The following is a 27,957-nucleotide window of genomic DNA, read 5'->3' as shown; positions in this document are numbered from 1 at the left end:
TTTTTTTTTTTAAGACTGTAAGTCAACAGGAGAATTGACACAAGATATAATGTAGGCATGTTCTGTACACATGAACATATGAACATTAGTAAACAACTACATGCTTCTGTTGTCAATACTGCATTACTCCAATCACCAGTGCTTGGGTGCATCAGGATGAACAAAAAAATACCAAAAAAAAATTTTCATATTCTCTTGTTACTTTTAAACAATAAAAAACTTAATGTATAAGTGTGTTGCAGATGATTCTGAAAATAAGGTTGTGAGCTTGCTTACCCACAGCTATGCCAGGATCTGAATTGGCAGTCTGAACCAGCTCTTTTCCTTGATGTCGAATCACCCAGTTGGGATCAATTTGTGCTGTTCCCTTTGGATCTAATGGAACCATCTGGAATTTCCTAAAGTCGGTCTCACTTATGCCACTGTTTTCTGGACAGACATCATAGATATCAGGAATGCTGTCATTATCAAAATCGTCTTTGCACGCATCACCTCTGCCATCACCTGTAACAAATTAGTATAGGATAAGTTTAAATATACAAAATAACTTTTGCAATAATATATAGATGTGTGAAAAGTTTAAACAAAAATGTATATACTGTTTTGTATGTGTTAAGCAACAGACAACATGGATTCATGAAAGACAGAAGCTGTCAAACAAATCTGATTTCTTTTTATGAGAAGGTGAGCAAAACCTTGGACAGAGGGGTGGCTGTGAATGTGGTATACTTGGATTTTGCAAAAGTGTTTGACAGAGTTCCCCACACATGGCTAATGTGTAAGGTAAATTCTACGAGCTTGGAAAAACCTGTATGTAAATGTACAGAAAACTGGCTAAAGGATTGTATTCAGAGAGTAGTGGTTAATGATTCATACTCTGAATGGTCTAGGGTTGTCAGTGGTGTACCCCAATGTTCAGTGTTATCACCCTTACTTTTTAATATATTTCTAAACAGTATAGGGTCTAAGATTAAAAATACTGTTTCAGTCTTTGCAGATGACACCAAGCTTTTTTTTATGATTGAACTGGATGGACTTTTGTATTTTTTCAGCCAGACTAACTATGTAACTATGTTTTTATGTTTTAATTAATTAAATTAAAATTAAATTAACTATATTAATTAAAGAAATGTATATTAGCTATTAGGTATGCTGATCACCAAAAATGTGAAAACGTTTATAAATTACAAACAATAACACAATTATGATATGTATTTCAAAATATCTAGTTTATTATTGGCGAAGGGAAAAGTGTTTTATATTTTACAGAAAAAAAGCTTGTTAAAGCAAACTGAAGTTATGCTATATGGTTGGTTTTGCTACTAAAAGTGGACTTCTTCTTTAACTTTTTTTATGCTGCCATCATCCACTGCCAAGAAGAGTTTAAAATATTGCATGCAAGAGCATTATGTTCCTTTCGGGTCATTTGACTTCATTTGAGTGTCTGTGATTGCAAATATCACAAGAAAATACTATTAACCTTTGAGTTTTGCAGTGAGTAATCTTGGCAGTGATGTGGGATAAAGTCTGATCTTCCTGGCTTATTATATTCTGGCATGCTGCAAGGTATGTAATTTAGCAGTGACTAGCTTAGGTCTTTTATCCCTGACATGGATGCCTGCAGCAACATTCCACGATGGATATTTAATTTAATATAAAGCACATAGTATTGTGGCTTCTCTATTAAGATCAAGATACAGTAAATCATGAAACAAGCTCAAGGCCATATGTGATTGCAGGTGAAAAATGAGTAACATTTTCAGTAAAGTCTTACTATATACTAACAAACACGAAACCAAGAAACTGAAGCAGTAATGAAAGTCTTCCAAGCAATTATACTAGAACGTGTTATTAAGCAAGAACCTATTTAGTAGATTTGGTTCATAAAGTACCAACAGATGTTTACTCTTAGCAGTCACAATAAAGTCACCATAGGAGGTTCATTGACACTATGAATGTGTGTTCATGCAGCTCATTATCATGCATTATGCTGCTTTGCATTAAGGTACCCAATTCACTTTCAGTGCACCACAATGTACAACATGTGCGTTTTGGTGCACTTCCATTGCCTACTACTGTAGTAGTTCATAGGACTGCCATTCACAGTGGACACCACTGAAATCCAATGCAGTTCATGCATTTTTATGCATTGCGTTAATGTGTGCTGCAGTATCACTTGATTTGCAGCACATTGCCATAACTTATCAACATACATAGGCCCTTTAGAAATACTGAAAAATATGAAGATGCTAGTATAAGTGATCTTGTGAACAGTATTTAATTGCCAAATTAATGTTTGTGCTAGCTCTTGAAAAAAATACTATATACACAGTCACTGTAGACAGTGATTTTCTATAGTTGAATAATAAAAACCCTGATGTGTAATTTGGCCATACACAAGCAGAACTGTCAATGAATAGGAAAATGTCCATTATTTAATTATAGTAAACAATTATGAAGTGCCTCTATCAGAGGCGGACTGACCATTTGGAAACTCGGGCACTGCCCGAGGGCCCGGGGTCAGTAGGGGGCCCCATGAGATGCCCCTGGTACCTTTTTCATAGGCTTTTTGGAGTTTGGGCAAGGACACAGGGGCCCCATGATCTCCTATTGCCCGGGGGCCCCATGAGTTGTCAGTCTGCCCCTGGCCTCTGTGAGTGAGCAATTTATTTATTTCAACATAAGACACATGTTTTTACTGCAAAAAGTGCTTAAATTCTGCTTCCTGAAGTATTTAATTTTATTAAACAACGCTTTTGGGGGTATTTATAAAAAACTGAAGAAGTTGAAATGGTAAAACAACTTGAATTGTTGCCATAACTGACCAATTAAATGCCATTTTGCATTCTCCAGGATATGAAACAAGATATCTGGCAGGTCTCTCTGTGACATATAGTAATTCGGCATTTGTACCCCTTTCTCATTCTCAAGTTTTTTTTAAGTGAAGCCTCTTGTATTGTGAAAAAAAACCTCAATTTGAATCTAAAAATAATAGGATTTCAGATTTTTAAAAGCCTTAAATACCTTTTGTCTTAAAGATGAATATTTCCAAAAAAAAACAAGGTGCAGAATGATATATTTGTAATAGTAAATAAATAAAAATTGCAGCTCTAATAAAAAAAATATAAGTCCAGTAAATCAGAAAATGTTTCAGTACAAAAAGTCCCAAATGTATTCCCACGATTCACCGTCACCAGGACACCTGAATGGTTAGCCTCTTACCAGAAATTCTGACCAAAACACATCGGTCAATATAAGCAACTCAAATGAGAGATGAATATGTGTAGATCATGGAAGCAGCAATCCTCATCCAGATAAATATCAATCGTCCTTTCAAAGATCTAAAAATGGTCCAATCATTAGATGCGGTGACTGCATCAGTTTTAGTTTTCGTTTCTTTGTTTTTTTCCCTCTCTTTTCACCTTGTGATCTGGCCAGTAACACACCTCTGGTATTAGTGAGACACAAGTCTGGATGAATGAGCACAGGAGGCACAGGAGACAGCAGCAATGTCAATCTTTCAGCTCTCCAGACAGGACTTGTCTGATCCCCAGGCTGAAAGCTCTCAGACTTGTGGCTGTCATTGGGACTTTTTTTACTGGAACTTTTTTTGATTTACTGGAATTTATGTTTTTTTGATTAGCACTGCAATTTTTATTTATTTACTCTTATGTCTGTTGCCTGATGTGCATGCTGCTTTTCTATGCCATTTTGTATTGTCACATGATTATTCTACCCAAGCGCAGGTTATTTATATTTAATGATATATTTATGCTTAGTATTATTCCTGTACATTCAGAAATAGGTTTGATATTTATAACACTGTGGTAGTAGACTAGACTACAAAAGATTTTACATTTAATTTTGTTTTTTAAATTATAAATTGGGATTCACCTACATAAGTGAAGAAATAAACCTTAACAGGATAGTATCTAAACAACCCGTTATGTTAAAAAAATTGTAGCTGTAACAAATAATCTGACATTATAAAAAGGGAGGGAGAATGGTTAATGTGGATTGTGCAGGTGGTTTATGGTTTTAGGGAATATTGTGAAACTAACACAGATGAAGGCAAGTCCAGTCATAGAAATGTACAAAATAGCTTGAAAAGATATGGCTGTATGCCAAATAACCCATAAACACAAGTCATAATGCATAGAACATAAAATGTGATACTCTCTGCCTGAGACGACTTATGACTGTTGTCTAGCCTGGAATTAAAATCAAATTATGAAAAACAGAGAGATGAAGAATTTATAAAGAAATGATTGTGTTTGCTATGAAGGATGTGTCTTTTATGACAAAGTCTTTAGTAATCTAGCCTATTTCATGTGTCTTATTTTTGAATGTAGAGCTACAGTAATTTAAAAAAATAAATAAAATATATCTATTAGAATGGACAAATATCATTGGGTTACAAAGTAGGTTACCTGTTATGTTTTATTTTTCAGTTTTATTGTTTATAAAGCAAATCACCAAAAAACATTGCAATCACAATACATAGATGAATCCGACAATATTCTCATAGAAAATTTGGGTTCTTAGCTTGAGCCCTATTCAGTCCATATGAGTTGCTTGGTCCAGAAGACAACTCCCTTTCTGACTGCACATCTTCACTTTGTTTGTTAACATTTGTATCCTTCTAAAGCTAGTGGGTTTGATTTACTAAAGGAAAATACACTGTTCACTTTGCAAGGGAATTTGCCCCAGAACTTAGTTAATGCATTGAAATTTCATTATACAAAGAATACCCAATCATGTGCAAGGAAAAAAACTGCATTTTTGCTTGCACAAAATTGTAATGTAAGTCTGCAGAACTTCACTCATTTACTAAACTCTGGTGAAAATTCTCTTGCGAATTGTGACTTCCAATGCAACAGTCTATATGACTTTATTGATTCAACCTATTGCTTCTTCTATATGTTACACAATTGTGTATCAAGAACTGTTTTTAAAAACCCGTTTTAATGCTTTTGGCTTCATTTGTTCAAATTGAAGTGCATTTTAAAAACATATTCTCAACAGCAAACTAAAATATATTTGAAACCTAAAAAATTCTCTTTAAATTCATTGCTCATGAAGGTTTTAGAAAATCACAGAGGAGACTCATGGAATCTTACATGTCCTTAAAGATTGAGCTATAAGTAAATATGGCAGATTTTCTATTGTCACTGCTTACTTAACTGTGATAAGCTGTCATAATTGTTCCTTACAATGTATTTACTGACCAAATATATGTGGTCAAAAGCTTTAACTTTACCATTGGAATCTTTCTGGTCTGGGTTAAACACAAGCCGACAGTTGTCTCTATCATCAGGGACACCATCATTGTCATCATCTGAATCACAAACATCTCCTCTGCCGTCTTTGTCATGATCGGCTTGGTTTGCATTAGGTATGTAGGGGCAATTGTCCAAATTGTTTTGATAGCCATCTTCATCAATATCTTCATTGTTATCACACTGATCTCCCACAAGATCATTATCCACATCGGTCTGAAAGTAAACAGTCATAGCTATTAAACTGGACAGAGAGTTGTCATCTGAGTACACAGGAAAGGTATGTGTAAATGCCATACATCGGGAAAGTAATAAATGAGAGGTTTTTATTGTACAAAGGAATGGATAGGATAGATAGATAGATAGATAGATAGATAGATAGATAGATAGATAGAATTTAGAATATGAGTTTGTTAAATTTGTGGTCTTTCAAATAAATGTCACTTACAATGTGAGCTACAGTGCACTCTTACAAAAGAATGTTCTTGGAATGTCATGTCATATTTTTAATGAGGCGAGAAGCACATATGACCGTCAAAATTGTCTGTACATGATTGTGAGATCAGATAAATGCTTCAAAACCTTTAAATTGCATTAATGAAATCTAAGACTGTGCCTTCAGAAGGTTTGCTGCCTATAAACTATTCAAATGTTGCAATCAGAAATTTGTCACCATTAATTTGATGGTTTGGTATGAAGTATTATTCTTTTCTTGCTATTGTATTAATTTGGAGGCTTGTTTGCATAAATGTTGCACTGGGGTGGTATTTACTAGATTCTTGTAGTTGTTTTCTGCATAGAGCCTCTATTTGATGACACTTTAATGGAGCTGCAAACAGAGATTCTTAAAATAGCCTTATGCCAAGCATGTATGGACTTTACCCCTGTCTATCGACAGGAACCAACCCTTGAAGGTGATAGTAACACTGAAGGCCAGTAGAACAGTCTCATGATCATGTGATGATTGTAATTGGCTGTTGCAGTGACCACGTGATCATGAGCCTGTCCTACAGGCTACCCAATATTGCTAGGTGACTGGGAACTGTTTAGTGAAAGTGTGGTCATGGTGGGGGGTGCACTGATTGAACAAGTTCCCATCATAACACAGTGACAAATGTATTTGTACAGGTAGCAGTAGAGGAGTAATGATAAAAAGTCTTTAATCTAGCGTGCATGGGGTTGGCCACTTACATGCATCTTTTGAACATTTTTTAGGGATCGGGATAGGAAATCCAACGTTTGAATATTGAAGTGGATATTACAAAGTGGTGTGTTCTTGCTTATGTTGCTGTTTTTATCATTACTTGGTTTGTATTTATTTCTCTACACAATTCTTTCTGAAGGCCTAATAAAGTTAATCCTAATTTTTTTTACATCTGTTATTACTTAAATGTAATCCAATGCCTCTGAAGACCTGATGGTCGTGACACTATATTTGTTATCTGTGTCCTATAACCACTGTTTAACCATATTTTCTTCTTTTTTGCTCTATATTGTATCTTGCTTATTATATATGGGCGGTACGACTATGGATGAGCTTGTTCAAATGCAATTTATATTTGCAATGCAAACCTGCATTGTCTGCAAATACTTAATAAAAAGAGATTTAACATAATGTCATCCTAAACATAACCCAAACTTATTTAGATTCCAAGCCCCATTCTCTGATAGCTTGCTTAGTTTGACTTTCTGAAATTTACACCTGTGTGCACTAACTACTAATAAAGTTTTAACGGTTCAAGTTTTAAAGAGTAGGGAACTCTTGGAAAAAAAATTGCCCAATGCAGTTGTTCCGTTCAAAATAAAATACAGTATATATACTGTACAAACCTTATCTTCAGAGGAACTGAACTTAGTGAATAATTGAACAAATGCATGATGAAAGTGCATCATAACTTTGATTTTGCAATACAAGTAGATGATCCACAACTCTGTATACTGCTCATTAAAATCTTTCTTTATTAATTATTCCACAGGAAACACATCCCAAATACAGAGATGTTCAGGTGTTTCAGCCTTAATCAGCCTTAGTCATCATAGCTATTTTGACAAAGGCCGATTAAGGCTGAAACGCGTCAACATCTCTGTATTAAGGCTGTTTCCTGTGGAATAATTAATAAAGAAAGATTTGAATGAGCAGTATACAGAGTTGTGGATCATCTACTTGTGTTGCAAAATCAAAGTTATGATGCACTTTCATCATTCATTTGTTCAATTATTCACTAAGTGGCAATTATAGAGCACCTGTTATTAGAGCAAAAGGCAGCAGTTGTAGAAACCATTCAATGTTATAAAACCTTTATAGATATACTGCACACAAATGCAAAGATCCATATAACTATTTCTATTGGATATTTAAATGACCCTTGGTTCACGTGACATTGCTAGTGCCAGTGCTTTTACAATATTACTTTTTGTCATGCAATCTTTTAAACTGCAAATTCCATGGATACACTACATCTTAAGGCGAAAATCCCAAAGCACAATAGTTAGTTGTGTTTTTGCTAAAACTGAGTTTGTATGAAGTCTTTCAGAAAAGAAACACGAAGCTCTGAATTTCACATTGAACTGTCTTGCCCAAACAAAAGCCTCTAGCTATGAATGACTGCCATTGACGCTCACTCTGTTCAGCTATTCTGCCTGAGGGTGCAGTTCTATGTAATTCTGCATTCTCCAGCTAATGTCTGGATTAAATGAAAATTACCATACCTTGCTTCTGAAGTTCAGTATATTTGTGCCCTTTGTTAATTAGCCTGAAATCCACTTTGCAATACCACTGAAGTCTACTCAAGCACATCGAAATGAGAAATAATTTTGGTTTCTGCACTGCATACCTGGTCAGGATTGTGCATTAAAGGACAGTTGTCACACTGATCACCCACTCCATCCTTATCAGTGTCAGTCTGGTCTGTGTTGTACACATATGGGCAGTTATCCAATTCATTTAAAATATCTAAAAGTAAACACATTGAGATTATTATTACATAGCTAAATAACATCTTTTTTCATTCTGTATTTCTTTACCATATATAAGCAGGTTCTATTATAGTCTGTATACCCAGCTGTATAACCACTGCATAGGTAAAATTCTAATGGTGGATTTAAGGCAACTCTACTTAAGGCAGATTCAGTCATGGACTGGCCTCAACTGTTCAGAAAAATAGAGTCAAATACGTCTTGAGAATAATGGGATACTCTCAGGGACATTTTGCCATTCTAGCAACACATTTAATAGAGGTAAAAAAAAAATTCCAGGTATGGAAGATTTTACATAGTAACATTGGTACAGCTTGGACCAATGTAAGTATGCATATACCATACCTGTGGGATCCCTCTAGAAGCCATTGTAATAAACACTACTACTTGAGTGATCTCCATTAGTTTTCTCAATGAAGGAAAAGCTTTCTCTGGTTAGACAAGGTGGAATGGTGAGGTGGTGACATCATACTTTGTATTTTTATTTACTGTAAAAATATTCATTTCTGGAATTCTTCTTTATTTTTTCCCTAAACCACAAATTAAAAATATTATATATTGCAGCTTATTGGTCCTTAGATGTGATGACTGCATTTTTTTCAGGCTTTTTTGTCCTTTATTTTTACCTCATTATCCTACAGACTTCCTGTCCCTCAGTGGCTACACTCAATCCCGCACTGTATTTATGGAGAGAGCTGCTACCCATGTTTGCTTTTGTTTGTCTCTCTTGGAGAATAAACTCTGGAGGATTGGGCGAATTGAAAAACAAAGACAACTATGCTTCCAGTTCATTTCAAAGGAAGTGACAAAGACACTGCCAAAATCAACAACAGGTATTTTCTGTACTTGCTAAACAATTTCTTAGCCTGAAAAAGAATGTGCCACCACATATAAAAACTGATAGGCTGCAATATAACGCATTTATGTCCTTTGTTTTAGTTATCCTTTTGTCTTTTCAATTCTGTGGACAGGTAGGGAAACATTCCACAATAACTTTTTTTAAAATTAAAGAAAAAACATGGCCCCCGAAATCTCAAAAAAAAAAAAAAATCTAATAAAACACAACGGATCTCATCCTACTGCAAAACAGTTAATGAAAACAATTCTCATTTCTACAGTGTTGGTATATTTAATAATAAATAAAATGATAACATGTGTATTTCGAAATGTTCATTGCATAATAAAGTCAAATGCCAAATCTAGCAACAGAATGTAGGTCATGTCTAAACGATTATCTACTGTTTCTAAGTTAATTAAGATAAACAAAAGCAGAACTTTTAATACAGATACTATGATATATTAATACAAAAAGGTTTCCCTGCCTTGCTCCTGTCTACACTTAGGGGTGCTTCTCCACTCTTTTTGTCGAAATTGACTACAATTTTATGGTTTTTATTAAGGAAATCCTGGTATTACAAGATTTACTGAATGGATAGGTTGTGACAACCATTCATGCTTTTTCTTTCTTTTCATAGTCTTGTACCACCACATTAAAGTGACTCTGTCACTACAGAGTCATAACAAAAGTTAGCATAGCCGGCAAAATAAAATGCTCTATGCTTACCTGTCTGAAAATTTAGGTGTGTTGCTGTTCTATTGATGTTGCAGGTATCTGACACTTCTGTCACTGGTTCATATATTCTGTAGTGATGTACAAGCCAGCAGGAGGAACAGTATTGAATGGTGGAGCGAGCAGATATTTGACACACCCTGAAGTGTCAGACATCTCCAGTCTCACACACAACAGCTATAAATATAGAGCATCTTCTGTTACAGGCTATACTTACTTTTGTTGTGACACTAGATCCATTTTAGCTGATTTTACTTGAAAAAAATTAAAGAGGAACTGAGAGCTGGGATGCAGCAAGAGATCTTTCAAAAGTGTACAAAAAAAAAACAAGTACAACATTCTTGCACAGATTGGCAAACTTACTCTGAGTTCGCTCTGTTCCACCAATGACAACTAATGCCTGGAATTTGCATGCTCTCCCTGTACCTGTGTGGGTTTCCTCCAGGTAATCCGGTTTCCTCCCACACTCCAAAAACATGCTGGCAGATTTGTTGGCTCCTGCATAAATTGGCCCTAGTATGTGTATGTATCAATGTAAGTTAGGGACCTTAGTTTGTAAGCTTCTTGAGAGCAGGGACTGATGTGAATGTTCAATATATGTAAAGTGCTGTGTAAATTCACAGCGCTATATAAGTACCTGTAATAATACAAAAGTAAATAAATACCATACGTTTCCACAGCCACTGGTGCCATTTTCACAGATGGTTCTTCTGCTTGCAGTGTCTTTACCCAGAAGGCAACTAGTAATGATGCTGATTCTATGCAAGTGTGATGGAGTTGCAACATCCCAGGAAATATCTTAATGTAGCCTATACTGCACATATGCTGCAGAAAGTGCTTGCAAAAAATGCTATTAACCGCTTCCCAACCACCCTATAACAGAGATACTGCTTCAGGGTGCACAAAGTCACGTATATATATGTGATTTTGTATATCCAAATAGGGGGCTTCGCATGCAGACATTGGCGGCTTCAGCTGTTGATCACCGAGTCCCGGGCAATGATTCCCCGCCGGAACCCAGAGATCGCCAAGTACCACTGACGAGGCAGAGGTCTGTATGTAAACAATACAGATCTCTTCCCTGTCAGCTCCAGCACGCTGCTTTGTATTGCTCTGCATAGCAGGATACTTACACAGTAAAGCACAGCACACAGTAAAACACACACATCACACAGTTAACCCTTTGATCACCCAGATGCTAACCCCTTCGTGCCCAGTGTCATTAGTACAGTGTCAGTGCTTTTTATTAGCACTGATCACTGTATTGGTCAGTTCCCCCCCCCCCCCCCCACAGTGTCAGAATGCCCACCACAGTCCCGCTGTCCAGCTGATCGCCACCATTACTAGTATAAAAAAATAAAAACTCCAGTATATATACTAACATTTGTAGACGCCATGACTTTCAGGTAAACCAATTAATTTACAAGTATTGGGATTTTTTTTAGCAAAGACATGTAGCAGAATAAATTTTGGCCTAAATTTATGATAAAATTAGATTTTTAATTTTTTTTTACTGGATATGTTTTATAGCAAAATGTAAAAAATATAGTTTTTTTTTCAAAATTGCTGGTATTTTTTTTGTTTATAGCGCATAAAATAAAAACGCACAGGTGATCAAATAACACCAAAAAAAGGTCCATTTGAAGGAAAAAAGGACATACATTTAATTTGGGTGCAGCGTTGCATGACCGTACAATTGTTAGTTAAAATAACTCAGCGCCGTATCGCAAAAAATGGCCTGATCAAGAAGGGGGGTAAATCCTCCGGAGGGCAGTTGAGACATACAAAGGCTCATCTACCGATAAACAAGTCTGTCTAGCAATTGTTTTCAGTGTTTAGCTTAAAAAAAAACTTTCTCACTTAATATAAAATTAAATTTTTAATTTCCTGCGCTCCTACTCTAGTACTACTCCTACTCCAGTGCTCCTACTCCTGCACTCCTACTCCAGTACTACTCCTACTCCAGTGCTCCTACTCCAGTGCTCCTACTCCAGTACTACTCCTACTCCAGTGCTCCTACTCCAGTGCTCCTACTCCAGTACTACTCCTACTCCAGTGCTTCTACTCCAGTACAGCAGTATCTATGTTGGCATAGACGAGTAACAATCTGTCTGACCAGGTCTGTCAAATTACAATTAAGTGCACTGAGCCAAGTGGTCAGAATCAGGTGCCTATTTGATGTCACAATCCTACTAATGTATACTTTGCAAATGCTACATCAGGAAAGTAGAGGTAAGAAAGAAAATTGAGCTTTCTAATATTATGTGCTTAAAGTATATGTAAACCCTCTCCTTGTAAAACAACCCATACAGTTTAAATTATAAATAAAAGGTAAAAAATTTGTTGTATAGATATCAAACATTATAAATACTTTTCCCCTCTTTTTTATAATTGACCTCATATTCTCTGTTCTCAGCTGCATAAGGAGCTCAAAGAGCTAGGGGAGGAGAAACAGCAGTATACTGCTTTATAGGGTGAGGCGTGTCAGCACAAGTTTGATCATTGGAGGAAAGCACATCAAGTTCCCAGCACAGCTAGAGAACTGACCATGCTGTGCTCTCATGCCTAGTGTGGTCAGTTTTTAAATAGGAAAGTAGGGGACTGACAGGAACACCAGGGATTTCACACAAAGGAAGCAATACAAAGAGAACAGGATACTTTTTCATACAAGTACATGGTACAGTAGAAACATATCAGGAATATGAAATGTTGGGTTTACATATTCTGAGGCTGAAAAGCACAGTAAGAATCTATTTGATGAAAAATAGATTATAGGGCCATTCAGTAGTGGATGTGTATGGATTATTTTTGGAGAATTAGTATATAATTTATCGTCACTTTAATACCTGACTGAATATCTATTGCTAGGACTTCTAAGCAACAAAAGAAATGTTTCCTGTAAAAAATTACTATCGGTAATTTCATTAACAATACAGTATTTAGCAAGGGATAATGTGGATTATAAAAACTAACATTTATGACAGAAGCAAAAATTATTAAATACACATGTGAGATCACACACACAAAAAAACCTTCATATAAAATAGCAAAGTGGCACATAAGAAAAAATTTGTAATTACGCTATAACAAAACACTTAAACAAATATCATACATAACTTCATTTTGAATAATTATCTATATACACACACATGCATATAAATATACATCAAGCAGCCTTAACTTTATGACCACTAACAGTTTAAGTAAGTAACTTTCATTATCTCATAGGCAGGACATAGGCAGCAAGTAAACATGTCTCTAAAGCTAATGTGTTGAAAGGAGAAAAATGGGCACAACAGTTTGTTGTATATGGGGCTGCGTAGCCACAGGCCAATCAGAGTGTCCATGCTGACCTGTGTCCACAGCCAAAAGTGCTTGCGATGGGAAGGTAAGCATCAGCCATGGACTACAGAACAATAGAAGAAGGTGGCCTGGTCTGATGACTTTTGTTTTCTTTTACATCAAGTCTATGGCTGAGTGCGAGTGTGTCGCTTACCAGAGGAAGAAATGGCACCAGGATGCAGTGTGAGAAGAAGTGAAGTCAGCAGAGACACTGTGATGCTTTGGACAATGTTCTGTTAGGAAACTTTGGTACCCCCATTCATGTGATGTTACGGATTTTACCTGACAAATACCACCCACCTAAACGTTGTTGCTGACCAAGTGCACCTCGTTCATAGAAACAGTATTCCCTAGTGCCATTGGCCTCTTTCAGCAGGATAATGCATCTTGCCACACTGCAAATGGTTCAAGAATGCTTTGAGGAACGCAACAATGAGTTTCAGGCGTTGACTTGGCCTCCAAATACTCCAGATCTCATTCCAATCAAGAACCTGTGGAATGTGCTGGAAAAACACATATGATTCATGGAGGCCCTACCTAGCAAATTATAGGACTTAAAGGATCTGTTACTGATGTCTTGGCGCCAGATACCACAGCATACCTTCAGATGTCTAGTGGCATCCATGCCTTGACGGGTCAGGGCTGTTTTAGCAACAAAAGTAGACCTACTTAATATTAGGTAGATGGTCATAAAGTTATGGCTGATGGCCGTATGTAGCTCTATTACTAAAAAATAATCTGGAAATAATGAGGATACACTTACTGCTATTGTATAATTTTTTCACATATGACTTGAATCTTTTTTTGTTTTATGACCCATTATGTTAATGATCCACACTGTTTCTTGGCTGACGATCTCTATCATAAATAATGTGTTGGAAAAGGAGGGTCTGTGTACAGCACAGCTTTAGTTGTTTGAAAGCTATAACTAAGAAATGTGGATATTTGGTTCAAAATGTGTCCAGCTGGTCTACTTTTAACTCCAATGTATGATCTGTCTATCCAATGAATTTTCCAGAGTAACAGTTGAGGTGCTGTTGCAGGTATTCTACATTTTGATAAGCAAAGTTCTATCCTATGCCAATATCAAGAAAGCACCAGTACAGGGGTTGAGGGATGCAGTGCTTCAGCTTTATGTTCACAACAGGCAGGGAGAAGACCCACTTCTTGATTTTAACTGCTAAAATTTGCACTGATGCTTTTGTGGAGGGTGAGGTACTCAGCACATGGATAATTAACTTAGCCTGGAAAACTCAGTTTGTGAACACAACAAATATAGATTGCAACTGTTAAACTTTAGTAAAATGACTGAAGCCTAAAATAAGTTAAGAACATACCATCTCCATCAATGTCCACAGCACAGGCATCTCCTTCTCCATTATTGTCAGTATCAATTTGGGCAGGATTGTGCACATAGGGGCAGTTGTCACAGCGATCTCCTACTTCATCTTTGTCATAGTCAAATTGACGTGGGTTGAACAGCAGAGGGCAATTATCCTGAAACATAAAAATCAAGCTTTTCATTGAACTATATTAATCCTGAGAACCCATTGTTTAACTACATATCACTTGTAATTCTTAGTATGGCTACCCTGTACCATTGTGAAATTGTGTGTCTTTCCTTAACCGTCTTGCTAGCCTATAACTGCCTGCCTCTTAGCCACCACTTAAAATAAATGGTTATATTAACTTCAAAGACAGGTGGCTTTGACTTAAAAATATATGTTTAGCTAACACTTCTTTTTGTTTTGGATAGAGTGGGGAAGGGTTTGTGCACCATTGGGAAAATTTCCTGAACCTCCTATCTCACATACATAACAGCAAGTAAGAGGAAATCCCTCTTAGACAGCTGTCTTCAGAAAAAGTGTTTCCATTGGAAATATCCCCACTTAACTCCTATTCTGGGGACAGCTCTAAAATTTTAGATTTCCCTAACTTTTTTTCTTGGTGACAATGGTAACTAGTACAATTATGTAACACATGACAACTAATGTATATAATAATGAACGTGCATAAGGTAAACCATGTGACAAAAATGCAAACCATAAAAATATGCTTGGTATAAGGTTACAGTAACCATCTGATAGCAGGGTGAACCCATCTTACTATGTCACATCGCTGATCTCAGTATGAGTCCAGGTTTTGCCCGTCCCAGTGGAATTCTGGAGGGGTCTTCAGGGTCTGACAGCCATAGAAATGGACCACAGCCCTGGACCTCTAGAGAACCCTGAGACTAACTACAAACTACAAGTGTTGAGGTGAGTGCCTAAGCAGGATTCGGTGCCCAAAGCAACATTACAGGTTGTATGTGTGGGATCCAGGTACAGTTCGAAAGGTATTATTGAGGCTATCTTCATCTGGATGCACTGCAGTGAAGAGATGATTGAAGAATTTGAAGTAAATAAGAACTACTTAAAGCAGAACTCTGGGCAAAAATTTTACTTTATCATGCATGGGTCAACTGCTCATTATTTCTAGGGATGAGCACAAAGCTCATACTCACCTGAGCTGTCGATCCTTCGGAAACCTTTGCTACCCCAGTCCAGCGGTGGACTGTTCCTGTCTATGTAGCATGCTTTGAGTGTACTGACGTCAGGAACAGTCCATTTACAAGACCACTGGTCTGTGGGGGGGCAGGAGCTGAAGGGACCAGTCTTGTGAGGGGAGGATCAGTGTGTCAGGTAAGTATACAGTATCTCCACTATCCTCTCCCCTAAAACAAAACAAGCAGTTAACCTGTGCAGTGTGGGAACAGCCCCACTGCAAAGGCAACAAGAATTTGGAGAGGAGGCATCTGAAGAAGACCTCCCAGACCTACTGGCCAGGAAGGAAACTGTTGTAGAACCAAATTCCATGGATTGGGAATGAGCCTTTGCTCTTGGAATAAGGTACATATTTGCCAGCACACCACAAATCACCGACATTGTCCGATGAAGCTTTTGTATTGAAAAATAATCACATCACAAAGAGAAAGGTGCAAAGTTCCAGAGCCATGCAGGACCCCTTCATCAGGTAACCTGAGAGGTTCTGAAATGTTTCACCTTTCCTTTGTAATGTAATCATATTTCAATATAAAAAGCTTCTTCATACGACTTTGGTGATCTGTGTTGTGCTGGCAAAAATGTACGCTGATCTGTGATGGTTTCAGTTTCCTGCTGGTTGCTGCTGCAGCACCAGCTATGCCTGACCCAGGAACCTGTGCAATGGGAATAGTAACAATATCTTGCTCTACAGGAATATCTCAGACACCATGCACTCAAACTTCATGCTCTACACTCATCTCAAATTCGCCAATCCCTTTTTGATGGTTTAGCTTTGAGATGCCCTTAAAATGTATCAAAAGCCTTTCAACTAAAGATGTATTTGTATTTCTGATGCTCTGGCATATAGTAAAATGTATGTATTACCTGTAAGTTTTAAGGCTTAGTATTTGATGTCAATTGTAAGTTTCTCCTGCTGACATCCCATGAAGGGCAGAAGGGCAATTAATGTGTTTTTTTTTTTTTGCAGGCTAGCTGCTAAGTATGCTGGTAAATGTTTGGCTGTTTGTGATGTGTGTGATACTTATGTGTAAGCTTCTTTCGGTTAGAACATCGAAACCCCAATCTCTCAATCACAGCAATGTTGCATCTACAGACCATGTTGTAGGTGTTAGTGAATAGGCAAACGTTTGTCAGTGTGTTTTCCTGACTCTCTTCCATGAACCAGTGCCTGTATTATCCCATTGCAGCCTGACATCTTGGCAGAGGCTAATAGTTTTACAGAAAATAAAGCCAGTACAAGGTAAAGAATTACCACAAGGATGACATGTTCATAAATAACACTAATCCAGCTGTATTATATAGTATTCCCTAGATATCTCCAGTTCAATTTTAAAGCAATCTTATGAATTCATATTATGTTGATGCATTCAACTTTAACTAACTTTACTACAAACAATAAATTCCTTCAGATTTTTTTTTTTAACTGCAATGTTTGAATGTGCCTGTTTCTGCCAAAAAAAGTTTGATATCCTGATGGGAAACGCAAACCCTGCACAGCATTTCTAACACACACACACATACACATTTTTATTACACAGTATGAAAAATTTCTGAACACCTCCTTTAGATAATGAACACACCCTAATTACAGTTCTATAAATACAAGAGGAAACGATGCTGTTAGGGATCCGGGTGTGACCAGAAATGTGTGGGAACACAGGCATAGTCAGGGCTGGAGAGGTGGAATGGTCAGGCGGGCCGTAAGGTATCGTCAGGCACCGCCCGGCGGGATCTCTAGTGACCCACAGAACAGGATTCCCCAGGGCGCGGAGTCTAAGCCCCAGTCTGCCTTTTCACCAGAGCCCTTGATGGTGGGGATGGACTTGGCGCAGGACTGAGACCAGGTCGTGGCCCCTGAGTGCACCCAACTGTGGTAGAGGGGTCCGCCGAGGGTATGTACCGGGGGAAAGCCTGATGTGAAGGGGCTGGCACTTTTGGACAGTAGTGACTGGATCCGTGCGGGATGGATGGATCATCTGGGTAACGTCAGGTGTAGTCAGGCAGGCCAGGTCAGCAACGTGCGGGCAGTGAGGTACCGGAGGAGCAGGCAGAGAATAGTCAGGGTCACAAGCTGGGTTTAGTAACTCACGGGCAGCGCGGTACAGTGGATCAGGCAGAAGGATGGTCAGGCAAGCCAGGGGTTCAACAGGAGACGGTCAGCAGAGGTCAGGATCAAAGCAGGGTCAGCAACTAGGCAGATAGGCAGGAACACAGGATACCAGGTACAGGGGCTCATGGGAAACATACACCAAACCCCTGATCACAGGTGTGGTCATTCCTTAAATACATCTCCTGCAATCAGCCCCAGGTGTTGGCTGACTACAGGAGTGAGCTTCTGGCTGCTGAGAGCACCCACTGGTCAGCGCTGGTACTGCAGCCCACACGGCAGGTGAGTCCCACCACCAGTGCTGAGTCCATTCCTGACAGATGCTAACAGTGCTAGACCCCAAGTGGTTAATAACTTTGCACATTTTTTTTTGCTGCACCACTAATATTAGCTTATGTAAGCCATTTTAAAAAATGTGGAAGACCATCTACCTTACACCCTACACCCATCTACCTTAGCTGTGTGGTTGTGAGACTTTCAACAGCCTAGTCTTTCTCATTGATTCAAGTGTTTGCAATATTTGTAAGATAAGTGAAAACATTAGTGCTTAGACATGGATTACACTCTTGGGTGAACAGCAGTTTTTACTGAAACTTGTATCACCATTTAAAAATGTCCTTCACCATGACAATTAATAAGGGCTGATCTTCTCAGTGGTCAAGGGCAGCGTTAACATGTATCAGAAGTTCTAAATGTTCCCTGCTTTACCCAAAACTACAAAAATTTCTACTTTAATAAATAATCTGCATTTGATAAAATAAACTAAAACACTGAACAGATCGCTAAATCTAAATGTGCTCCTGCTTCCTATTTAAATCACAATCTTTACACACAAATTAGCACAGAGTAATTGAGATAAACAATGATTGCACAACAATGCAGTTTGGATATGCACTCAACCTCATGTTTGCCACCTCAGGCATGCTATATTAAATGATAGTGGACATTCTTATAATTTTTGTATGCTATATGAGCGTGACATGAGAGAAAACAGGAAAAGATAAGGTTTATGTTGGAGCTTGCAAGTAATGTGAATGTTAAACTTAAATATCTCAAAAATGTTGAATAAGGCAGATCAATTTATATTTGTCTCAGCAAACTTGCAAATCTTTGCATAATTTTTTTGCTCTTCAAGAACCATTTTAGGGCTTTCTAAATAAAATGCATGGTTTTGAAAATGATAACTGATAACTAACAACTGAATTGCCAAAACTTAAGTTACTTGTGCCAGGTTGGAAACAAATCACATATTCATTTCAAATATAATAGATATAAAAAGGATATCAAACTGATGAGAAAATAAGGAAGCTGTGCTTGAAAATAATTAGAACAATTTAACATGGGATGGACAAGAACCATGAATGATGGACTACTTCTGTTACATATCGATACATTCCCAGTTAGTACAAAATCCTTGTAATATTACAGAATATTATTGAATTGAAAGTGTATCTAAAGCCAAAACAGTTTTTTTGTAATTGAACAGAGTAGAAAAATCCTTCTCAGTTGTCCTGGGAACCAGTGTCCCTGTTTGAAGATTTGTCATTTAGTACTATTCTGCAACTTTTGAATTTTCCCCTCACTGTGAGTCCCAATGGTAGTGGTCACTAGAACAAAAAGAGAGGGTGAATCCTCCTAGTAGGGACACAAACAATCAGAAAATCTGTTTCTAATCCCTTACCACTCTACTGAAAAATATAAACAAAAAAAGTTTTGAGTCTAGACATACTTCAGCTTGGTCTATTTGCATTGATTGGGAGTGAAAGGAAGTAAAAAGCTGCCATAGTTCAAAAACCATATATATATATATATACATATATACAGTATATATGTATATATATATATGTAAAAAAGTAATAACGGAATGAGAAAATAAGTCTGGCATCTTGGAGCCAGCAGGCACTTGGAGCCAACTGAAATGTTTTTATGCTGACAAAGATGGAAAAAACTAGGACTGGTTACATTGCAGCTGTAATTTTTTTAAGATGGAAGAAGCCATAAAAAATCCTGGACAGAAGTGTTGCTAAACCACCAAGCTCAGATTGGAAATGTTATGAATGTGTGCCAGTCTTGCCCTTGTCTGGAGAATAGCTGCTCTGCAAGATGTCAGATGGCGCTTTCAGGTAGATTTAAGAATAGGTATCAAAAAAAGGAATACAAAGTACAGCATCCTCATTCCGACAATTCACACTCTAAAGAGAAGTCTAACCACAAATAAAACAAAGCTATCTATTATAATAATATAGTTTTATTTCTGATGATAGAAATCTATATTTAAAACATTGACAGATGCAGCTGCTACTTGACACCTCAGAAACAGCCATGGAAGATAAAAAAATAAACAGCACTCTGTAAATTGTTATTCTTAATTAAAAATAATATATTTTCACCCTTTCACTGCTTGTAGAAGTAGCAACTTCTGAAGGACTAGCTAAGAACTTCTCCATGGCCTTAGGTAAAAAATGTATGTAATTTGTTGCTGAAGCTATATATATATACATATACTGTATATACTCTCACCAGCCACTTTCTTAAGTACACCTGTTCAATTGCTTGGTAACACAAATTACTGATTAGCCATTAACATGGCGGCAACTCAATGCATTTAGGCATGTAGACGTGGTGAAGACAACTTGCTGAAATTCAAACCAACCGTCAGAATGGGGAGGAAAGGGGATTTAAGTAACTTTGAACATGGCACAGTTGTTGGTACCAGACGGGCTGGTCTGAGTATTTCAAAAATTGTTGATCTACTGGGATTTTCATGCACAATTTTCTCTACAGAGATTTATAGAGAGGGTTTACAGAGAATGGTCCAAAAAAAGAGAAAGTACCTTGTGAGCGGCAGTTGTGTGGACGAAAAATGCCTTGATGATGTTAGAGGTCAGAGGAGAATGGTTCGAGATGATAGAAAGGCAACAGTAACTCATGTCAATATGGACCAAAATCTCAGATGTATGTTTCCAACACCTTGTAAATCTATGCCACGAAGAATTAAGGCAGTTCTGAATGGGAAAAAGGGGTCCAACCCAGTACTAGCAAGGAGTGCCTAATATATATTAGCAAGGTATACCTAATAAAGTGGCTGGAGAGTGTGTGTGTGTGTGTATCTATATATATATATATATATATATATATACACACACACACACTCTCCATCCACTTTATTAGGTACACCTTGCTAATATATATATATATATACACACACTATATTGCCAAAAGTATTGGGACACCCCTCCAAATCCATTAGGTACAGGTGTTCCAATCACCTCCATGGCCACAAGTGTGTAAAATCAAGCACCTAGTCATGCAGACTGCTTCTACAAACATTTTATGAAAGAATGGGTCACTCTCAGGAGCTCAATGAATTCAAGCGTGGTACCGTGATAGGTTGCCACCTGTGCAATAAGTCCATCTGTGAAATTTCCTTGCTACCAATTATTCCACAGTGAACTGTTAGTGGTATTATAACAATGTGGAAGCAACTGGGAACAACATCAACTCAGCCACAAAGTGGTAGGCCATATAAAATGACAGAGTGGAGTCAGCGCATGCTGAAGCGCACAGTGCACAGAAGTTTCTAACTGTCTGCAGAGTCAATAGCTAAAGACGTCCAATCTTCATGCGGCCTTCAGATTAGCACAACAGTGCATAGAAAGCTTCATGGAATGGGTTTATCATGGCTGAGCAGCTGCATCCAAGCCTCACATCACCAAGTGCAATGAGTCAAATGCAGTGGTATAAAGCACGCCGCCACTGGACTCTAGAGTAGTGGAGACGTGTTCTCTGGAGTGATGAATCACACTTCTCTGTCTGGCAATCCAATGGACATGTCTGGGTTTGATGGTTGCCAGGAGAACGATACTTGCCTGACTGCATAGTGCCAAGTGTAAAGTTTGGTGGAGGGGGGATTATGGTGTGGGGTTATTTTTCAGGGGTTGGGCTTAGCTCCATAGTTCCAGTGAAGGGAACTCTTAAGGCGTCAACATACCAAGACATTTTGGACAATTTCATGCTCCCAAATTTGTGGGAACAGTTTGGGGATGGCCTCTTTCTGTTCCAACATGACTGCGCACCAGTGCAGAAAGCAAGGTCCATAAAGACATGGATGAGAAGGTTTGGGGTGGAGGAACATGAGCACAGAGTCCTGACCTCAACCCAACCCGATAGAACACCTTTAAGATGAATTAGAGTGGAGACTGCAAGCCAGGCCTTCTCATCTGATATCAGTGCCTGACCTCACACATGCGCTTCTGGAAGACTGGTCAAACATTTCCATAGACACACTCCTAAACCTTGTGGACAGCTTTCCCAGAAGAGTTGAAGCTATAATAGCTGCAAATGGTGGGCTAACTCAATATTGCTTGCTACGGACTACGACTGGGATGCCATTAAAGTTCATGTGTGTGTAAAGGCAGGCGTCCCAATACTTTTGGCACACATTTTAAAGCCCAACTCAAGGCAATGCTGGGACCCTAACCTCCTCTCCCTGTGACAGTGGTCAGCAGGAACACAGTAATCAGAATGCTTTTTTTCACCAAATGAAGAAAGACTAAAGCCTTTTTCAGGTATATTTGCTGCCTATGTTCTCACTGAGGTACTATTCAAGCCCCCACTGTATCCAAAACTAAGTAAAGATGGTTTGAGTTGAGCTCCACTTTTAAAACAAAGATTGGCAGCTCCCATAGCATTGCAGACACTGCTGTGGCCTCCCCTGCTACCTTTACTGCATTTTCTATAATTAACCACTGCTGCCTAATCCCCACATGTATACATAACAATTATCCACACTAAAAAATATAATAAACTTATAACATGTATAATATGTTCCAACTTGTGGTTTGAATGGTATTTAAATCCTTATGAAGTGTGGGGCTGATGCCAAGAAATTAGAAGAAGAAAAACAACCAAGAACCATAGCATATTACAACAAAGGATAACGGAAGTCCCATGAATGCATTCAGGGATCAAATATAACAAGTGTTACCAGGTCATATGAAACTGGATTCAGCTGAAGAACTGTGCTATTCAATGCATCTAAATCTACCATAAAACATATTCAAATGTTAAATGTAATTTTAGAAGAAAAATCAACTTTTTGGTGAGAAAATTCTTACTGCTTATGGGGTTCATCTTCAAAACTTCAAAACATAGGATCTGTGTGTGGTCAGACACAGCTGGTTTGAATAATGGTTAAAAAAAACTCTGCTCATATATACCACTACCAGCATTCCTCCCTATGTTTCATGTATATTTCCTGATGATGGAATGGTAAAATTAGAATTGTAACATTAGAAACTGACGCAGCATACTTTGCGTTGACTCCCAATGATAAATTCCCTGTTACCTGCCTGCTGATTAGACTATAATTTAAAGTCTCCCTTTAATCCTTCTACATCCTGCTCTATGTCCTGTAAATAGCCTAAACCCCCATCCATCTAGCTCCCAGTGTCTGAAGACATGTTAGAGCGCAATGAACAATGCAATAATCTAGCTTTTTTTTATCCCTTTTATCGTGGAAGAACACTTGAACAATTTTTGGCCTTCAGAGAACCCCTGCTAAAAATCATATCCAAAGTTCATGGCATAAAGATCAGTAAGTTGTAGATATAATAATAAAGTAATAAAGAATGCAGCATACCTAGCATGTTTGACACTCGGAGCAGATCATTTTTTAACACCCTCCACCACATAAAAACATTAATTTCAGTATTAAATGAGAATTATGGGAGTTAAAAAAATAAACCTTTATACTCATCTAGGTGTATGCAGCATAGGTCCGATGCTGCTTCTGTCCCCTGACAGCTCTAAGATGCAGAACTGAGCAATCAAAGACTGTAGATCTCTCCGTTCTCGGTCTTCAGCGAACAGAGAGCAGTGACTGTCAGTCACTGGCTCTCTGTATTGCCTCTCCAGTGCTTATTGGAGCACATGGCTGTGGAGGGTTCTGGAGCTGCTGGCTTAGTCTCCCAGTGGCACACTGAGAGGTTGAGCCAACTGTTGGTCAGGCAAGTGGATGGATAACGACATTAAACTTGGGATCCATCCAGAGTTTTGACCGTCTCAGTGACGTCAGCTAACAGCGCTCTATAGCCCACTGTCAGCTGAATATAGATCACAGGGCTGCAGAACAAAGTGCTCCGCCCATCTTCAGCGGCGCTGGTCTCTCTCTCTATCCTCACAGGACAGAGTGGAAGCAATGGGAGCCATTGGCTTCTGCTGCTGTCAATCAAATCCTGTGTGCAGAGAAACATCAAATAAGCAATTCACTTTTGTGGAGCAGGGGACGCTGATCAAAATTTCCCTGCTTGACTGGCCGAATTCCAATTAGCGTATGGCCAGTTTTAGATATGTAATATGTAGATGATGCACACATTATTAGGGCTAACTTATTTGTACTTTGCAAATGCCCAACAAAAATATTTTTGGCCATACTTCAGCTTTAATCTTGATGTCTGGTTTATGAGAAAACTTTTCCTGTAGGGGCAAAAAGTATCAACATATCCCATTTTGTCATATGTTTGCTGGTTTACACCCAACAGTTTGGCACAAAGCTATCAAAAGAGTATTTATCCAGATAATATAGGCAAGAATTAACATCCATTGTAAAATAAAAAACAAAGGGACATTAAATAGTTTTTATTTATAAGGCCTGTATTTGGTGTTAAAGTGATACAGTGAGATTTACCGTATTTGGGAATTCCAAATCGTCCTAAAAGAAACCCATCCCCAGTTTATGAAGGGAATTCTCATTTTGATTGATCACAAGTGTTCAAATCTGAATCCTAACTGAAAGTGAATCATGAAGATGAGTTGTGTAAAGCCTGGTACATGGGGTATGTTTTTCTCATTTAGCTCAGTAGGCTGAACAAAAAAAACTGAGAAGCTCGCGAGGAGGTCTCCTTACTAATGATGCGATGCTAGTACAGCAATCTCCCCGCTGAGCTATTGTGTTCTGACAGGGGGACTGCACCCCCACCAGAGCACAATGATCAGAGCTTGCAGCCATTGTCTGAGAGCGCTAATTGGATGCCGATCGGCTGCTGGTTTTCTAGCGAGCTTGTTCAAGAACCTGTACATGGGCCAAATGTTGACTGGTATCTACTGTACCGGCTGATTTCAGCCAATATATTTGACCCATGTGTACGGGCTTTAGACTGATTTTGGAGAGTGTTAGACTCAATTTTCCCTCTCTCTTTTTAGATATAACCTCATGAGCTCTGAGGACAACCTTCTTTTACCATGTTCACTAATAACTGTGGTTTAATTGTTCAAACAGAAAACACCAACAGTGCCTGACTACCTGACTGGCAAGTTTTGTCAGTATTTTTGATTAAAAGAAATTACATATGACGAAAAAACTACAGCCTTAGACTGTGAAACAAATCTAAAGTAAAACAGTAACAAAGAAAATTGCCATGCCCAACTTCTGCAATACAAGTGAGGTGTAATGTATATGAATATATTGCATCTGTGGTATAAGATCAACCATTAGTGTAATAAAATGCAGCTTTGGTTTAATTTATCCTCTCCCTGGCCTGTAAAGTTTACGGACTCTTTTTGTCAAAGTGGCTAGAAAGATATTAGCATCAAGAGCAGGTAATGGATTTGGTTGCAGCAAAAAAACCCAAAACATTTTTTTCAGGTAATATGAATTTAAACATCTTGTATATAACACTTTACAGGTCTGTGGTTTGCTCATATTTAAATCTTGTACATCAGATGATTTCATTTGAAGTTAATTGTGTTTATTTAAATAGCAATGACTGGTGAGGGACTGTTTTCAATTTAAATTCTGGAATGTAGCAGCCAAGGTGCTTCCACACTTACATATAACAATAATTAATGGTTATCTAGTATGTAATGCAGTTTATATTTTGTTACAAGTCCGGTCACTTAACATCAAATATACTGTATTTTTGGTAAAGTAGTTTTGGGAATTGTATTGTTTAAAACAATGTGATAAAAAGACTGAATTACCTTGAAAGCACCAAAATCATTGTGTGCCATCAAAAGCCCTCCCCAGCCATACAATGTGGTGTCAAGTAATTATCAGACTGAAATTTGTAGCTGTAGATATTCCAAATGCTAGATCAATCAACAAACTATAGTCTAAAAATAGTTTAGGGAGGTTTTAAAATATACAGTATACCCCCCCCCCCCCCACATGCTAGGAATATAATGGGTTCCTTAGTTTAATAAAGATTGCATTCTATATTTATGAGAAATATTATCTCAAATATTATCTCAACTTTTTTAGAGTACAAATTATGCAATGAAAATGGCTTGATGGTGAACTTCTTCAGTATCTATATACAGCATTAATATCCAGTAGCGCCAACATTTTTTGCTGCACTTTACATATACATCAGTCCCTGCATTCAAGGAGCTTCCAATCTTAGGTCCGTACCTCACATGCACACACTAAGGCCAGGTTAGACAGGAGCCAATTAACCTACCAGCATGTCTTTGGAGTGTAGGAGGAAGCCCATGCAAGTACAGGGAGAACATGCAAATTCCATGCAGGTAGCATCCTTGGTGGGATTCATATTGTGGACCCTAGTGGAGAAGGTAGGAGTGCTAACCACTAAACCCCTGTTCTGCCTTTATGAATGCATTTTTTTTTAAATTGTGTTCAATAACTTATAATACTGCAAATGAGTCAACATTTCACAGCCTGCGCTTTATTCTCACATTGCTCTTACAGTTTGCAGAGATTGCAAGTTCAGGTTGCGGACCAACCACAGCTGTTTCTTTCAATGATAACTCAATTCTAGAGCACATGTAGGGGAAACAGATAATATAATATAAGGAATTTTACTGGTACTTTCCAGCCTAAATACACACACTTGTTATACTGCTGTTCAGAAGACCCCAAATTTGTTACATAGTTGACTCCAGAGGACATAATAAGTACATTTGTAGATTTATTTTTTATTCTGCTTGTGGTCATAAGTATTTTTGTTAAGAAGCTAAAGACACTTTCTATGGTAATGTTCACCCTTACCTTTTCATCATCTACGCCATCGTTGTCATCATCTCTGTCACATGCATCACCCACACCATCCTTATCAAAGTCTTCTTGTCCAGAGTTAGGGAGGAGTGGACAATTATCCTTTAAGAGAGTAAAGGAAAAAATTACTATGTCTATTAAAGCTGAACCCCAGGAAAGCCACCTCTGCCCTCAGTGTGGCCAAAAATAGATTTTTTTAACACCTTAAATTTGGACAGAGGAAAGACAGGTAGGGGTTTATTTACTAAAGCTGGAGAGTCCAAAATCAGACTCCCTTCTGCATAGAAACCAATCAGCTTCCAGGTTTCATTGCCAAAGCTTCATTGAACAAGCTGAGGTTAGAAGCTGATTGGTTTCTATGCAGAAGGGAGTCTGATTTTGGACTCTCCAGCTTTAGTAAATAAACCCCGTACTGTCAGGGGCCTACATCACTTTTTATGAAATTATCGCAACTCTTTTCAGCAATCCCACTGCATGCACTGGTTAAGACTGATACAATGCTGTAATGTTTTATTCCGTTTTTGCATTTAATATAGCTAGAAGCTAGATGGGGTGACATCAGAACAAAGATTTGGCTGGCCATCTTCTCCTTTGTTTTATGACATTGCCTGGTAGGAAGGCATGCTTGGAAGGAAAGAATGCAGAGCATTCATTTTTATGTCTATTAGTTTTTTTTTTTTACCTGGCGTTACATTTTAATAAGATGTATAGTCCACAGATATGCCTTGTGTTTGATAGTCTATGCTCAGTTTTGGAGGCCAACTCATTTGAGGGTCAGGCTTTGTTTACATACATGCTAGTAAAAATAGTTTTCTGTTGGATTTATTTTTTCATATTAATGAAATTCAGAAAGTAAAACTTCAGGTAATCAATGATTTATAACTAAGAAACTGCAATATTGGACTGGGAATGAATGTTCACCTATACAGTGCTTTGTATCTACTCCATGGTAGAACACATGCAGTGCTCCCTGAGCCTCCCAACATAAGGCGGCTGAGAAGCAAACCCTACTTCCTAGCTTCTTTCTCTCTAACGGCATCAAGTCTTAGAAATTACCTCAACACCAGAGGGGTCCAATTAAATAAAACAAATCAAATTTGTGGTTTTCAGTTTGAACTAGGTGTAGC

General features: G+C 38.0%; 1 protein-coding gene across 1 annotated transcript in view; it reads right to left on the bottom strand.

Annotated features, from left to right (window-relative positions):
* The window catches only part of THBS2 (thrombospondin 2), a 145,397-nt gene that overhangs the window by 18,837 nt on the left and 98,603 nt on the right, over window positions 1–27,957 (bottom strand). Inside the window, exons 14-18 of the mRNA XM_089669701.1 lie at window positions 26,825–26,932; window positions 14,505–14,664; window positions 8,114–8,232; window positions 5,261–5,495; window positions 277–504 (exon numbers count right to left, since the gene is read on the bottom strand). Coding sequence (XP_089525827.1) covers window positions 277–504; window positions 5,261–5,495; window positions 8,114–8,232; window positions 14,505–14,664; window positions 26,825–26,932 — 850 coding nt within the window. The remainder of the gene's footprint in view (window positions 1–276; window positions 505–5,260; window positions 5,496–8,113; window positions 8,233–14,504; window positions 14,665–26,824; window positions 26,933–27,957) is intronic.

The sequence above is a fragment of the Staurois parvus genome, unplaced genomic scaffold (genome assembly GCF_062004578.1).
Source record: "Staurois parvus isolate SC_StPar_1 unplaced genomic scaffold, SC_StPar_1.0 ptg000081l, whole genome shotgun sequence".
Classification (NCBI taxonomy): domain Eukaryota; kingdom Metazoa; phylum Chordata; class Amphibia; order Anura; family Ranidae; genus Staurois; species Staurois parvus.
Note: the sequence above shows the minus strand (reverse complement) of the source record. Positions and strands in the feature narration are given on the sequence as shown.